This window comes from Mixophyes fleayi, chromosome 4 (assembly GCF_038048845.1).
Source record: "Mixophyes fleayi isolate aMixFle1 chromosome 4, aMixFle1.hap1, whole genome shotgun sequence".
Lineage (NCBI taxonomy): Eukaryota > Metazoa > Chordata > Amphibia > Anura > Limnodynastidae > Mixophyes > Mixophyes fleayi.
In genome coordinates, this window is record NC_134405.1 from 18956907 (window position 1) to 18973029 (window position 16123).

Here is a 16123-nt window from a genome sequence, read left to right on the forward strand (position 1 = left end):
TAATGATGCAGGAGTCAGAAGAGGAAATGTAACTTTCCTCTCCCAAAGAGCTTACAATCTATTTAGAACAAATGTTGTCGTTGCAGCAGCTGCTGATTAAAGTGACAAGAGGCAAAGTTTTCTGTCTATGTGACGACCTGCACTAGATAATGCAAATATGCTTTTATCATTCATTATCCCTGGTGTTCTGTGTCTGCACCTCTATCTACCCATCATAGGGGTAAAGGTTGGGTCTTATCAGTTCCTGCTGGGTTGTGAAAGAGAGAAGGGAATGTCACAGCATTGGGAGCCTGACACCAGCCAGCATGGAGAGTGTACAGCTCCACAGCTAACTATGCAGCGAGCTCTGCCGAACCTCACTTATACCAGAATCATGCGTTTCATGCTGCCATTGGGGTTGATATTCCTCTTCCTTTACTTCAGCTCCACAAAGCTCCGTAAGTAACAAGCAGGGATCAGAAATCTGGAAATATGAGTGTATGTGTGTGTGTGAGTGACAGTCTGAAATATGGATTAGGCCCTGAGGTAGAACTACAAGTCTCAGCATGTCTTGTCCCAAGTTCCAAATGTCTCAGTCTAAGCCCGTCTGTATGTCTCCAGCTGAGGGTGGCATTTGCTGGGACTTCTAGTTCCACAACAGCTAGAGCCACGGGTAGTTGGGTTGAACTGATACGTTTGGGGTGAGAGGCTGAAGTTTTGGGATTTTGCTGCTATCTGAGGAATAATATGGGACAACTCCCTGAGTAACCAGCTCTCTCTGTAGTGGATTGAGAAAGGTCAGGATATAGTGATGACGATAAACCAGTGTGAGCCCAGGTAGGGTACGTTTAGCTAACATAAGGTGGTATGATCATGCAACAGAGACGTAACTCATAGTAAGGTGGAAATGTTCTTATCCAGTAATTAATTTGAAGTCTAATAATTGACAAAAAATAACCATAAATAAATACTGTCAGGAATACGTTCCCAGCATCCCCGACTTTGGGAGTTTACTGTATGGGGTAACACACGATTCCAACACCCAATCTTTCGCTCACCTATCACACAGGTTACAGATCTGCTGAATTGCCCCTAAACAGTGCTCTCACCCCCATCATCTGCCACCACCTATCGAGTAAGGGCAATAGGACCCCAATATACTGTCACGCACTAGAACACACAAGTTAGCAATCTCCACATCAGCAATCAAAGGGTTAACACTTAGCACATCAAATATACACACTGGCACACTAGGCTTGTTAGTCAAATGGATTAACAATTCACACACCAGCATTCAAAGGGTTAACATGGTCAAGCAATGTTCTTCATGAAAGGCTAATGGATTTGCTAGAGTATCAAGGACAACACGTATTAAAGTTTCGACTCAATACACAAAAGTACTGGGCGTTTAGATATAAGAAAAAATAACATATAATAAATGGCATGAAAAATAAATAAATGCAATACAGTTATAAAAGCAAACAGGATTATATTATAGAGAATATAACATACATATCATAATCTGCATGCCGAGGACAAGGTAGAATGAAATGGACAGACCTTCAATTAGACTGAGACCCCTGACAATCTGCAATTTCACACACAGAGTATTTAAGCAGGATATACTAGGAGGACATTGAGAGGGGCAGTGCATATACTAATGTGGGATAGGAATGTCCCCTGGGCATCAATTATAGTTTGTTCAAAAGTAGTCCAAAAGTTTTGCCCTTCCATAACCTTGCTTGGACATATCCCAGTGACATAATTCCCCATTCAATAAACCAGTCATAACCTCCTGTGCATTTACATATCAAATATGATGGAATTACAACAATATTAAATATCATTCCAAAAGATATGTCTACTGTGGTTTTCCTGTACAGGTATTATCTATACTTCACAACTAAATATAGTTAAAAATCTAGTACCAATAATAATGTGCAGATCCATATTTGGTACAATGACTTAATTTCAGAGCCATATCTGTTACTAATGTAAATATGTAAAGCCATATAAGCTACCGAAACTAATATGCAGAGTCATCTGGTGCCAAGAATAATGTGCTATGCTGTCCTCTCCTACTCTGTCCCAGTTCCTGCGGTGACCTGCGGCGGCTGAAAGCCGCTCACAATAGATGTCAGCACTGGCTTATAACATTGTACCTCATACATGCCAACTCTCCCGGAAAGTCCGGGAGACTCCCGAAATTCGGGTCAAGCTGGCATTTCTCCCGCATCCCAATCTCACCGAGAATCGCGTCATTTGACGCGATTCTCAGTGAATCACGCCATTTTGGAGGGCGGGAGGGGGCTGGACGAGGCCAATCGCGTAATTTTGGCCCCACCCCCCGCAACGCAAATTACGTTTTCGCGGGGGGGGGGGGGGGGCGGGACGAGGCCAATCGCGCAATTTTGGCCCCGCCCCCCACGAAAACGTAATTTGCATCGCGGGGGGTGGGGCCAAAATTACGCGATTGGCCTCGTCCAGCCCCCTCCCGCCCTCCAGTCAGTGGTAAGTATGTTGTACCTATCCTGCACTCAGCGTAGGACAGAAATTCTGACTTAGCCAGGAAGAGAGAGAAGGGGAATTTAATTGTCGACTCAGTTCCTCATTCACTCCACACAAGTGGCGGTCCCATGGGTGAGCTGGATGGCTTTTTCTGCAGTATTGGACCCTTCATGTTCTAACATTTTAGGTTTTGAAGAAATTGCACCTTTCTAAATTACAGTACAGAAAGGGGCGCTGTAAAAAGGAATACCAAAACAAAATTACAATATGTATGTGACATTTATTAAAACTGAGTGCTCTCGCCCATAGCAACCAATGAAACAATGACATACTGCAATTTTTAGTAGTTTTGAAAATGCAAGCAAACATGAGTAGATATCTCATTGGCTGCTAAGCACAACACTACCTATTTCTTTGCACCAGTTTTCATAAATATGCCCCATTAAATCACCAGCAGAACTAACCGTATATATAGCACATCATAGGTTGTGTGTGTGTATATATATATATATATATATCACCAGCAGTCCCTTCCTGCCAATGGCTCCCAGTGCATCCTGGGGTATGTAGTTCTACAATAGCTGTACTTCCCATATAATGGACCGGGCTGTGCAAAACAATAAAAAGAAAAACACAAATATTTTAAAATGTTTAATTTAAATAAATATTTCAACAAAAAGCCAGTCAGCTCTTTCATAAAAAATAAAATCTTCTCCTTTAGATCTTCGTTGCAGAGGAATGGGAAATTCTTCTGTTATCCAATGTGAGGGGAAATATTTATAGAAACCAAGAACTTCTTTTGTAAATAGCACCAGTGGCGGATCTGGGGGGGGGGGGGCGATCGGGGCAATCGCCCTCCCCTATGAGGGGCTTGCTGCCGACAGCTGCACACTGTGCAGGTCCGGTCGGCAGTGACAGTGTGCTGCCAAGCGGACCTTCACATACTGTGCAGCCGCCGGCAGCCTTAGAAATCAGAAAGGGGGTGGGGCCTAAATTGTCCCCCTAAAATCGCCTTGGGTAGAGCAATTGCCTAGATCCGCCCCTGAATAGCACATATACCATAATGCCGAATTACAGTGATCTCAATATGCATTTACAACACTGAAATGTGGGAAACCAGAGCAGCTGTAGACACGCGTGTATCTATATGTTACGTGTGGAGGAGAAAGATAGCTTATATGTGAACGATTTCCTTACAGCAGATGCTGACCTGCACGACTGCGTCATAGATGGAAAACCATGCGCCCAGATCCAGAATGATGTCATCGCCAAGTATGACCTGAAGGTGAGTGTCTACAGCTGGTACACGAATGTGACACCCTCCCGCAATTTAGCTTTTTGTTAATAATATATAACACAGTTGAATCGACGGATGGGGGGTGCGCGAGAGCGTTTGTGTGCCGGGTGGAGGAGGAACGCTGGTGGTAATCAAACTTAAATCATCATCATCATTTATTTATATAGCGCCAACATATTCCGTAGCGCTTTACAATTGGGGACAAACATAGTAAACGAATAAACAAACTGGGTAAAACAGACAAGGAGGTGAGAAGGCCCTGCTCACAAGCTTACAATCTATGGGACAATGGGAGTTTGACACATGAGGTTAAGTCTACATTTGCAGTCGCCCCAGCCAGACTGCAAAGGTAAAAGTGACTCATAAGCTAAATGAACCTGTCACACAACAATGTTGGTCAAGGGGTAGTTGTATAACGGGTGGTAATAGGGTAATGTAGTGAGGTTAAGAGGGTGGTTGAGGAATATTATAAGCTTGTCTGAAGAGGTGGGTTTTCAGAGAACGCTTGAAAACTTAAATGTAAACAAAAGGTAAGAAAACTATGTATGTATGTATAAATAAATATATATATATATATATATATATATATATATGTATATATATATTTAGGGGTCTATCTAAAAAGACAAATATGGAAGAAAGAGCGTTTTATTTCCACTCTTGCATTCGGAGAAGGAGATTTAGTGATTGCATCGTTCTCTCCCTGCTTCAAAACATTCCATCACCTCTGAGGTGTCACAGGCCAGGTTAATTTCTGGGCATCTCCAAAACGGACCAGTGGGTCTCTAATTTAGTAATGTATATCCCTACGGTGGTGGTGCCAACACTCGGCCAACAAGATCATTTTTTTTTGTGCCCCACTGGAAGCAGGACAGATAGAAGAAGACATGGGACAGAAATACTACCGCGACTCATCCCCATTCCTGCCCCCCACAAGCGCAGTACGATCAGAATGAAAGAGCTTCACTCTGATTGGCTACCAGACTGTCCCTGAATAGCTGTGGGACTGATCTATCGTGAGAAGGACAGATTTATGAATGGGCAAACAGCCCTACTACCAGTGAAAACATGAGTTTAGTTCAGCGATAAGGCTCTTTTGTTTCACCAGCGATGGCTACCTCGTGCCTTCCTGTCTAACAAGTATGGCTGCCGCTTAATTGTTCTAGTATCTCAGGATGGGGATAACAGGTGAAAATCATTTAAATTATGCTTTATTTTTTAAATGTGTAACAAAAAAAATATATATAAATATAATTTTTTATAAAAAAAATTTTTTTTTTGCATTAGCGGAACTGAAAGTTCAAAACGTCACTAACACTTTGGGAGCCCTCCTTTATTTATTTTCAGGTTTTTTTCAATGAACTTACCGCTTATGTCTTAAGATAATCATGAGTGAGATAGTATTTATACTTCACAATGTCCTTGCAAGTTTCCCCCCTCTGTAACGCATGTTTTTGCCAAAGAGCAAAACTGCACCTTGATTTACTCAAAAAAGGGAAACATGGGGGACATAGTTCATTAAATTTAAATTCTCCAATTGTGTCATGTATATTATTCATATTTGCCTATTCTCCCGAACTGTCCAGGAGACTCCTGAATCCTGGGTAGGTCTCCTGGACTCCCGGAAGATCAGGCAATTCTCCCACATCCTGCCGACTTCCTAGTGAAGTGGACAGGATGGGAGCCTCAATTCATGGGGAACTGCATCATTTTGAACCCCCCACCGCAATAAATTGTCAATTTAGTCATAGGGGCAGCCACGCCTTCTCCTCCAGGATCTCCTGGAGGTAAAAAATGAAAAGTATGATATTATTCAGATTAGTAACACACGACCTTTCATATATGCGAACGTTAAATAGTGGATGTAACTGCTCTATCTGCATTGGTTGCCATTTCATAATCCTAAATGTTGTCCTCTTACAGCAGGCAAAGGGCGCTGGTTCCATGAAGGAAGATGACACCTACATAAAGGTGGTACAGGACTCTATGAGGAACTGCAAGGGGAAGAATTTTCAGATCGGAAAGATGCTGCAGTCATTTCACAACTGTGTGACAGACAAGCGGGAGATCCTACTGGAGGACTACTTAGATGGGTGGAGAGAGCTAATAAAGTGAGTCTGCCCATCGACCTGCAAGGTGACATAGTGACACAGACAGAAGGGAGCTATGAGTCTGTCCCTCCCCCCTGCAGGGTGACACAGACAGAAGGGAGCTATGAGTCTGCCCCTCCCCCTGCCGGGTGACACAGACAGAAGGCAGCACGGTGGCTCAGTGATTAGCACTTCTGCCTTACAGCACTGGGGTCATGAGTTCAATTCTCGACCATGGCCTTATCTGTGAGGAGTTTGTATGTTCTCCCCATGTTTGCATGGGTTTCCTCTGGGTGCTCCGGTTTCCTCCCACACTCCAAAAACATACTGGTAGGTTAATTGGCTGCTATCAAAATTGACCCTAGTCTCTTTCTCTCTCTGCTTGTGTGTACATGTATGTTAGGGAATTTAGACTGTAAGCTCCAATGGGGCAGGGACTGATGTGAATGAGTTTTCTGAACAGCGCGGTATCAGTGGCGCTATATAAATAAATGGTGATGATGAAGGGAGCTGTGAGTCTGTCTCTCCCCCTGCAGGGTGACACAGACAGAAGGGAGCTAAGAGTCTGTCCCTCCCCCTGCAGGGTGACACAGACAGAAGGGAGCTAAGAGTCTGTCCCTTCCCCTGCAGAGTGACACAATGACACAGACAAAAGAGAGCTATGAGTCTGTCCCACCTCCTGCAGGGTGACACAGTGACATAGACAGAAGGGAGCTATGAGTCTGTCCCACCTCCTGCAGGGTGACACAGTGATACAGACAGAAGGGAGCTATGAGTCTGTCCCTTCCCCTGCAGGGTGACACAGACAGAAGGGAGCTATGAGTCTGTCCCTCCCCCTGCAGGGTGACACAGTGACACAGACATAAGGGAGCTACGAGTCTGTCCCTTCCCCTGCAGAGTGACACAATGACACAGACAAAAGAGAGCTATGAGTCTGTCCCACCTCCTGCAGGGTGACACAGTGACATAGACAGAAGGGAGCTATGAGTCTGTCCCACCTCCTGCAGGGTGACACAGTGATACAGACAGAAGGGAGCTATGAGTCTGTCCCTTCCCCTGCAGGGTGACACAGACAGAAGGGAGCTATGAGTCTGTCCCTCCCCCTGCAGGGTGACACAGTGACACAGACAGAAGGGAGCTACGAGTCTGTCCCTTCCCCTGCAGGGTGACACAATGACACAGACAGAAGGGAGCTATGAGTCTGTCCCACCCCCTGCTGGGTGACACAGACAGAGGGGAGCTAAGAGTCTGTCCCTCCCCCTACAGGGTGACAGACACAAGGTACCTATGAGTCTGTACCTCCCCCTGCAGGGTCACACAAAGAATAATAATATGGGGCTAATACTCCCTTTCACTTTCCTACAGGTTCATGGACTCCATGGGCACAGTTTTCACTTTTATATCGCATGAAACAATAACCAAAATCGACATCCTTCAAGGGTATCTAAACGGTGAGAACGGGAAGCGCTACAGAACGATCAGATCCATGATAAAACATGAGCTGGAGAACAGGGTGGTGAACTTCAAGGAGCTCCCATCCAATCAGGTTCCCTCCGGCTGCCGGACACTGCTACGTATGCATCGAGCCCTCAAGTGGCTGGAGGTTTTTCTCTACAAAGTCGGTACCAGTTCCGATCATGGCAAGACTTCGGAAATGTGTGCTGAGGCCTATCACAAGACCTTGGCTCACCACCACAGCTGGTTCATCCGGCAAGTGGCCGAGGTGGCTTTCCTGGCCATGCCTCCTCTGGAGGAGATGTACAAGTTGGTGTGTGTCCGGGGCCATGAAGAAGCTATAGTTGTCCTCTTGACCTCTTCAGAAGCCTTAGGCAAAGTCTATAACATCACACAAGAACTGTACAGGACGAACAACATGTTGGACCTACCATGAGCATAGACTTTGCAGGAGATGCATTCATTAGTAGCACAGTTCTGAGGAATGGAGAGAGGAGGTTGACATAGTTCTTGAGCCTCTGGGTAATGTAGAATTTGCCCTGTGAGGAAGCAATAAAGAAAATGGTTTAATTTTTGCACTATTGGATGGCGAGGGACTAGTCTCAAGCTCCACATTCAGTTAATTATAATGAGTAAGAAGTGCTAAGACTGACCTTTGTCATTAGTGGAGCTTATATGGCCCATAGACCACGCTGAAAAGATCTCTGATAATATAAGAGTATGAGGGCTCTTCCGCAGTTACAGATATCTAAGGTGACTTCCTGTATGCCCAACAATTTATATTAAGGGGTGCATTATTCCTTAACCTTTCCTAATAAACACTGAAGCGATGACATCAGATCTCACTGATTATAGACATCAGAATTTTGTTGTTTTACAAATAGCATTAACAGTGCATTACACGGTTATTATTTAATGCAGATACACAGACGGTGGTGTAACCATAAATCAGACACTTGTATTTCTCTACACCAAATAACAATACTAAATGCAACATGTGGCCAATCCTGGCACCTGAACCGTAACAGCAGCACAGAGGAGGGAGGCTCCAGTTTTATAAACATTCCCCATTTTTGTTGAATGTTATGCAAAGCTTACTATGATTTTGCTTGGTTTTACTAAAATGTTGATTCTCCTCAGTAGTCATTTTAGTCATTTGTAGGGGGAAGTCACAGAATGACATTATGGACAGTAGGAACGACAGCGCCACCTAAGGTCCGAGAAAAATAAATTAAGCTAAAATACTAAACTAAAGAACATTGAAAGAAAAACAACAGCTAAAATGAAAATTGTGTATTTGTCTGTAACACAACACACTGCAAAGTTCAACAATTGCTGTTTAATTTACATCAAGGAAGGATGAAGGGGCCCAAGGATAATGCCATCTAATATTAGAGATGCCTGGTTTTGCCTTCCTGTATCTCCTATTAACCTGCCATCCTACTTGTTATCTGAGGCTGATCTTTCCTTCTGTTTCATTTGCGTCCAATGCCATCTTCTCATACTATGAAGAAATGCTGGGCTTTGCCCATTTGCATATTTTAGAAAACTGCCATCCGATCTAACGCTACTCTTCCAGTCTTTTTTATTCATTTACATCCAATATCATTTCATTTACTAGCAGGAAATGTATCTTTTATTAAACTGCCATCCGGCTACCGATATGGGGCTGTTCTGCAGTCTGTTTCATTTGCGTCTAATGCCATTTCTTAGCAGCAGAAACACATAGAGATTTTGGGCCAGATTCATTACGGAACAGAAGTCCATTTATGTTGTGTACAGGACAAGTGTAAGTGCCGATTTATAGTGATGATGGATGCATATGCATGCCTCAACATGTGTTTGCATTTAGCAACTGTAAAATGTATTTTATACACAGTACGCATTGAGAACATCCCGATAAATGCTTTTTATCGGGATGTTTAAATTGTGTGCATTCTTTTATAAACTCAAAATGACTTTTTTTAAAAAATTCCTTAATGAATCAGGCCCTTGGTCTATAAGCGAGAGAAAGAAAATATTAGGCGAGCACTAGCGTTTCTATCAACTTTACACAAATCCATGTAAAATTGGCTGTAGGTGACATTTTCAGCCAACCAGCTCACTTGAACTCAAGATCTTGATAATCATGAGATTGTCATTATAAAACAGACTACAAATTCATGTAAATTATATAAATATTAATATAGGAACTAAAGTCTGCTAATGATTACATGATTTTATGAATTTTCCAACATTTTTAATAACAAATTAACATTTTTGGGTGAAAACCCAAAAAACAAAACACCACTCTGGTTTTGCCAACACCAACACCAAAACACAGGCTGGCCTTATCTCTAGCTATTAAAATCAGTAAACTAGTCATGATGGGAATTGTAGTGCTCCAAGGTCCACCGACAGGAACAGGCACTAGTCCTAGTGAAATGACAGGTTGCATTGTCACCTGGAGAGAGGTTGCCGAGTGCATCTAATGTGTGTAATGTCAGAGAGTTTGATAAACATTGTGCAGCCTTAGTAAAATATAGAACAAACACAGTGCCTCCATCCTAGTTATGTTCTCTTCTCAGGCTTGTAGCTCTTGGCAAGGTCTACTAGAGGTTGACTTGGGAAACCCCATCCTGACTCACAATAAATGAATGGTGATGACTCATGCACACACCAGGTGAAAAGGGGAAAGCGACTTGGCACGTTTATTTAATATCCAGGTAGCTGACAGGATAAACTGCATACTATTGATGCCTCTATTCATGACACAAAGTATTCTACCTAACTACCTTTATATAATAACCATCTGGCAGCCAGAATCCCATATAGTGGAACGAATTAGGATGCAGGGGTAACAGGCAAAAAGCCAACTCAATGTCTAGCTTCGCCAACTGTGCCCCTCTACCCAATACCATGATCAACTGCAAGGCCTCCTCGAAAGACTGGTAGGTAACCAAACTATGTTCCGGTGCAACAGCATAGTTAACCGATGCCCCATGTGGATGAGAGAGGTGCTGTATTAGCCGAAACTTGGCAGCCGCCTTCTTCAGGACCACCTCCACTGGGGAAATGACTAAGTCAGGGATAGATATTGAGGGAAAAGGGCCTACCATGCGTCCGAAACTAATTTCTTTGCGAACCTTCTCTGCCAGTACATCAGGGAAAGACTGTGCCGAGGCAAGTTCCTCCCTGAGCCTGGCTGAACCAGACAGCATATTGGAAGCCTGAAACCGATATGGAAGCTTTGTTCCAGGAACGAGGCATGTCCCAGAAAGAGCCGTAGTCATCTGGCCAGCTCCTGACACTTAATTGGGGATGTGATTTTAAGGAGGACCTCCGGCGACGCCACGACCTCTTCCAACGGCACCGGGGCCTCTGGACATTTGTACAGTAGTGTACCTAAGTTAGATACAGGTGAGGACATATATGTGACAAAATAATAGTAGTCTGATTTAAATTACATGTTTTGAAGTGGTTTAAAATGGTTCTTTCCACAGTAAGCATTTGCCTGACAGGGTGTGTCTGCTATCAAGCAGAACACCTCGAACGAACTCCCTTTTACAGGCAAGGCGGAAGTGTCATCTGTCCATCAAGTTAGGGCTGTGGGAGAAGTGAAAACTATTTAAACCTGTCTGTTTCCTTGCTCAGTGGTGACCAATGCCAGATAGTGGCCGGTGACTACCTAGCGGTTAGGGTCACAAGAAGGAGTGTGGAACTCTATGCTGTCAATTTACTTTACCATCCTGACAATAAAAAGAAAAGTAAGCGCAAGGTGTTCGCGACTGATGGTGCTTGTCTCCCAAATGTCATTCTGTTTGTTTATGGTTCAAATTCTACAAACTGGGAACCGGTATCACTAACTGGAAACAATCTACCTGTTCCATAGGGCGTGGATGTAATGGTGATAGGGGTACTCGGCATCTGAGTGACAGTCTGTTATTAACTTAGAACCGGAGTCTACGGACGAAGAGCGGTGTTTTCATTGGAACGTTGCCTGTGTCATGGTAATTTGGCTGATAATGTGAATTATACTGACAAACAGTACTTAGAGCTGGTGCATAATGAGATTTAGTTACAAGCAGTGGATACATTCTGCTGATAATTGGGAATCATATCCGTAACTTGAAGTGAATTGTAAACCACAGCACTAAGAACGTGATAATGTTATGTGGAGCTCAGTAATAATGCAACAACTCCTGTATATTTATAATTATGAAAAAATGTGCTTATTTACTGGCATCATAATTTACAGCCCCCCTCCCCCCCCCTAATGTTATACGTTATTATACTGTAACCTTTTATAATGACAGAATAAGGTTTTTTTTTATATAATATCCTATACACTACCCTATATCACTGATCCTTTACTTCTCATGTGTATATATTTACGGCATATCTTGCTATCTGTGTGCTATTTGGGATGTAATTAATTATATAAAGCTGAGTACAAGGTGAATCCACTGTGATCATCAAGCAGGTTGCTGGTGTTGCTGTTTGTGTTCTGCATTTTAGTTTAACAAATGTAATTTACCTTGTTTTAACATTGGCCCTCTTTTATAATTGTTAATCATTTTATATACATTTAGTTTATAGATGTTATTAAAGTAATTTTATTGTTTTCCAATAAGCAATGTCTAAGCGATTTCTTGTGTTTCCAAAGCACAAACAATTTATTTAGCAGATGCAAAATTTAGCAGTTCAATACATAAATAAAATACAGTACAGCCGATGCCAAAAGATACATACATACCGCCGCACTCGCCTGCGCTCCGCTGGTACCAGCAACAGTACTTCACTCCAGAATACTGTGGTCAGAGAATGACTGGGCTAGTACCAGCAAAGCTATATTATATACACTCAGTGTTACAGAGAAAACAATGCAGATGACGTGGCTTGCTTCTATAGGTCCAGGCTTCAGGAGGGTCTAGTGTAATGCAGGTCATAGGCTAGTTCAAACAACCCCCTCCAAGGGTGAGGGTCAACATTATAGATGATTCTCCCGCTCAGAAACCAGTTTAAGCTAGTCTATTCACAATACACAGTCAGTAACATTTTAAACATTTATTCCCTAACATCGCTAACTAGAGTATGCAATGGCGCGATCCCTTTGGTGAATGAACTGGACAACTGCTGATGAGTAGGGGATTAAAATGATACTAAACATGACATGTTTCCTGTAACCTGAACCTATCATTAAAGTGTACATATAACCTTAATGTATATATATATATATATATATATATATATATATATATATATATATATATATATATATATATATAATGTATGAACTAAATACCATCTGCTCATAAATCCCTGGGGAATGGAACCATTATAATATGAAATATATAAATAACTAAATGTGAGAGTGCGAGTGTGTGTGTGCACATTTTACCGTGTGATCCAGCCATGCCACGTGTTACGTGGCATACTGATCGCAATCGCACGGTAAAACAATATTAACCAATATACTTTCGTTCATCCAATTATACGACTTCTACAATGTATATTTAGTTTATAAATGGCTCATTCCCCCCCCCCCAGCCCGGCTTCCTGTAGGCGTCCCGCAGGGTTCCGTCCTTGGCCCCCTGCACTTCTTTTTGCACATCTTCTCCCTGGAAGAACTCATCAGCTCCGTTGGCCTCCAGTGTCACCTCTATGCTGACGACAGCCAAATCTACCTGTCATCTCCTGACCTTTCCCCGTCCCTCCTGTCTCATGTGTCCTGCTGTCTCTCTGCTATTTTCTCCTGGATGCCCCAATATTTTTTAAAGCTCAACATGGCCAAAACCAAACTTATTGGCTTCCCTTTCTCAAGAGTTTCCTCCACACTCCCCCTCTGTTGATAATACCACCATTTGCTTTCTTCCCCAAGTCATTTGCCCGGGGGTCATCCTTGAATCCTCTCTCTCCTTCAAGTCCACATTCAATCTCTTGCCGAATCCTGTTGATTCTTTCTCTGTAACATCACTCGTAACAGACGCTTCCTTTCCAATGATGCCTCTAAAGCTCTCATCCATTCTTTGATCATTTCTTGCATTGATTACTGCTCCCTTCTCTTGACCTGACCTCCACCACTCCTGTCTTTCTCCTCTTCAATCTATACTCAACGCTGCAGCAAGACTGATCTTCCTCGCTCACCTCTCCACTTCTGCCTACAATTTCAAGGGACAATTATTTAAAACCTAGGACTAGCTCTGTAAATTAGGAACAACCACTGTGCTTAAATTGTACCTTAGCTGGGATGGTGGTTACCCTCTGTGGGATTCAACTCTCTCAGGTAGACCAGAATGTATTTAAAAGTAAGGCTTTATTATGACAGCACAAGACCATAAGGTACAGGGTACATGGTAGTGTGTACCCTCCAGCAGCCTCTTCCAGTCAGAACTCCAAAGAAAGAATCTCAGTATCCTTCAAAGTCTTATCCTCCCGCAGTATTAACGCTACTGCTTAGTTAGACAGTTTCTATGTTGCCCAGCCTGGGATACTGGCGCAAACAGAGCCTGTCCTGGTAGGGCTTCCTACGACCGGACTACAATGCCTGCCCAGAGTCCTTTTTCCTTGTACACCAGGATCCTCCAAGTTAGAATACCCTCTATTGGTATTCTCCTCGACCGTTTTATTCCTGGCAGTCTACACAAGGAATCTTCCTCCTTTCAGCAGAGGTCTATCTGTAGACACTTAAATTATTTAACTGTTAGACATACTGTTTCTGTTACCTTGATTATACAATTGAATGGCTTGCCTGAATTAACTATTTGGCTGTATACACTTAACAAAGGGTTACAATATTACATCAGGGAATGACACTTCATGCTTGCGTGAAACATTAAGACATTTGACACATTGTATCTGCAGTGTTACGCAATCTGAGTCTATGATACATTTTGATACAATAACATTATATTGATACATATTAATACATTTCCAAATGCTATTTCAGCCAGTATATTACTTTGGAGGCACATTGCATATCATCTAGAAGTTCTAACCTAATTACCTCTCAGATTACCTGTTGACCTAGCTAATTAACTTGGGCTGTTAGCTAGTTATTTTAACATCTTGTCTATTTTATCCTTGAGAGTCTCCCTTTTTGAGCTTCTTTCTTTCTCCTATTTTATTCTTTATAGTTTAATCAATTAGAAGTTGCAACACGACAACTTTTTAAAGAAGCTGCATGGAACATCTCTCAAGGTTTTAAAGGTGGTTTAATATTGTTCTAGTAATTGATTTCGCCTCATACGCTCTTTTAGATCTGGGTTACTTACAGTCAGCGCCAGGTTGATTCCTATTCCTGTTTGGTTTAGGTTTAAAGCTATCTTAAAAGTCATTCAGAAATCGTTTTGATTACAACCCAGATCTAAAGCTGGGTACACACTACACGGTTTTCGTCCAATAATGGGCTCAATCAGCCGACATACGACCGCTCGTTCAAAAGTCGGGTCAGTGTGTACAGTGACACGATGGTCGAAAGTCTGTCCAAATGGGCGATTGACGCCTCATTTGGTTGGTCATACCGTTTAATATTTTCGTAACAATCTCGTTTCCGCTGTGTAGTGTGTATAAACTTCCGACCGATGTGTACGAAATTGCAATCATTGCTCACAACAAGATGGCTGTAAAAAGTCGCTAAAGGGACGTCTGCTCTTCCCTTTATCGTCTTAAACAAGGCTAGTGTGTATGCAGTCCATGGACCGAGAGATCGGACCATCGATCGCATGTAAAATCGATCGTCATAAAAATTTGGTGGAAAATTCTGTAGTGTGTACCCAGCTTAAGCCACACTTCATAACAATGGACATTTGACACAAATGGTAATTACAGTAGCTAACACAAGCAAAAGGACTTCTGCTGTCCTGTTACTTTCACACAATATGGCAATATTCTTTATATTTCTAATACATATAATATTGCACGTAATAGCAAGGGTAAAATGTACCTAATAACAAGAAATAATACACATAATAACCTGATGCTCTGGTGTATATACTTAGACCGGACCAAGGATTAAAAAGTACATTGAACTGTAAGAAATGGGTGATGAATTAAAAGTCCTCAGTCCAGTGGGACCTCGTTTCGTCACATACACGATTGTAGGTATTATGTATCCCACCCAACTGCATTTTAATGGTGTTTAAAACATATAGGTCAGTGTAGGACCTGCATATAATGAGGTGTCCTTGACGCTGGGATGCAGGCTTAAATGTTTTGATCAAAATATGAACTAATACAACATGTTTTCATTTTGCTAGACACACACAGATATGCCGTGTAAAGAATAAGCGCTGACAACTGTCTTTTTGTTTTGTATACATATATGGGCATTTATATTGCCATGCAGCTGGTACCACATACAATATGGGATATACCGAGTGCGGGCTTGTTGCCAAGCAGCTGGTACCATATATAATGTGGGATATATACCGAGCGCGGGCTTGTTTTGTTCTCTGGTTTTGCAATGTAAAGCTGCAACAACATCGTGGAAAACGTCACATCATTTCAGAATACACAAAACCTAAATAAATTGACATTAGCAAAGAAAAACGGATACCGCTTATAATTCTGACGCAGGATCGCTGTTACTAAAACCATTTTTATTACCGCATTTGGTGTAAAAATCACCATCCAACCTGTTTTCACAGTACGGGGCCCTCAAATAGAAATGTACTTTACTCTACAAGAAACAACAGCATGCACTGCAGAGATGTAAAGAGACCCAGATGGGCTCTGTCTGCTGATCTAGAAAACTGCATTTCCCAGCATGCCTCAGGCCAGGAAGGAAGCAGCGTGGGCTTTGGATCAGCTGCTG

General features: G+C 42.4%; 1 protein-coding gene across 2 annotated transcripts; it reads left to right on the plus strand.

Annotated features, from left to right (window-relative positions):
- The first annotated feature begins 158 nt into the window (after positions 1-158).
- GLTPD2 (glycolipid transfer protein domain containing 2) lies at positions 159-8464 on the plus strand. Of its 2 annotated transcripts, none has more exons than XM_075206373.1 (4): positions 159-437; positions 3687-3772; positions 5708-5895; positions 7240-8464. In XM_075206373.1, the coding sequence occupies exons 1-4, from the start codon at positions 272-274 to the stop codon at positions 7763-7765; spliced, it is 966 nt and encodes a 321-aa protein (XP_075062474.1). In that variant the 5' UTR covers positions 159-271; the 3' UTR covers positions 7766-8464. The 2 variants fall into 2 exon arrangements, with proteins under 2 accessions (XP_075062474.1, XP_075062476.1); XM_075206375.1 differs by having other exon boundaries at positions 162-437; positions 3690-3772.
- The last annotated feature ends 7659 nt before the right edge of the window (positions 8465-16123 follow it).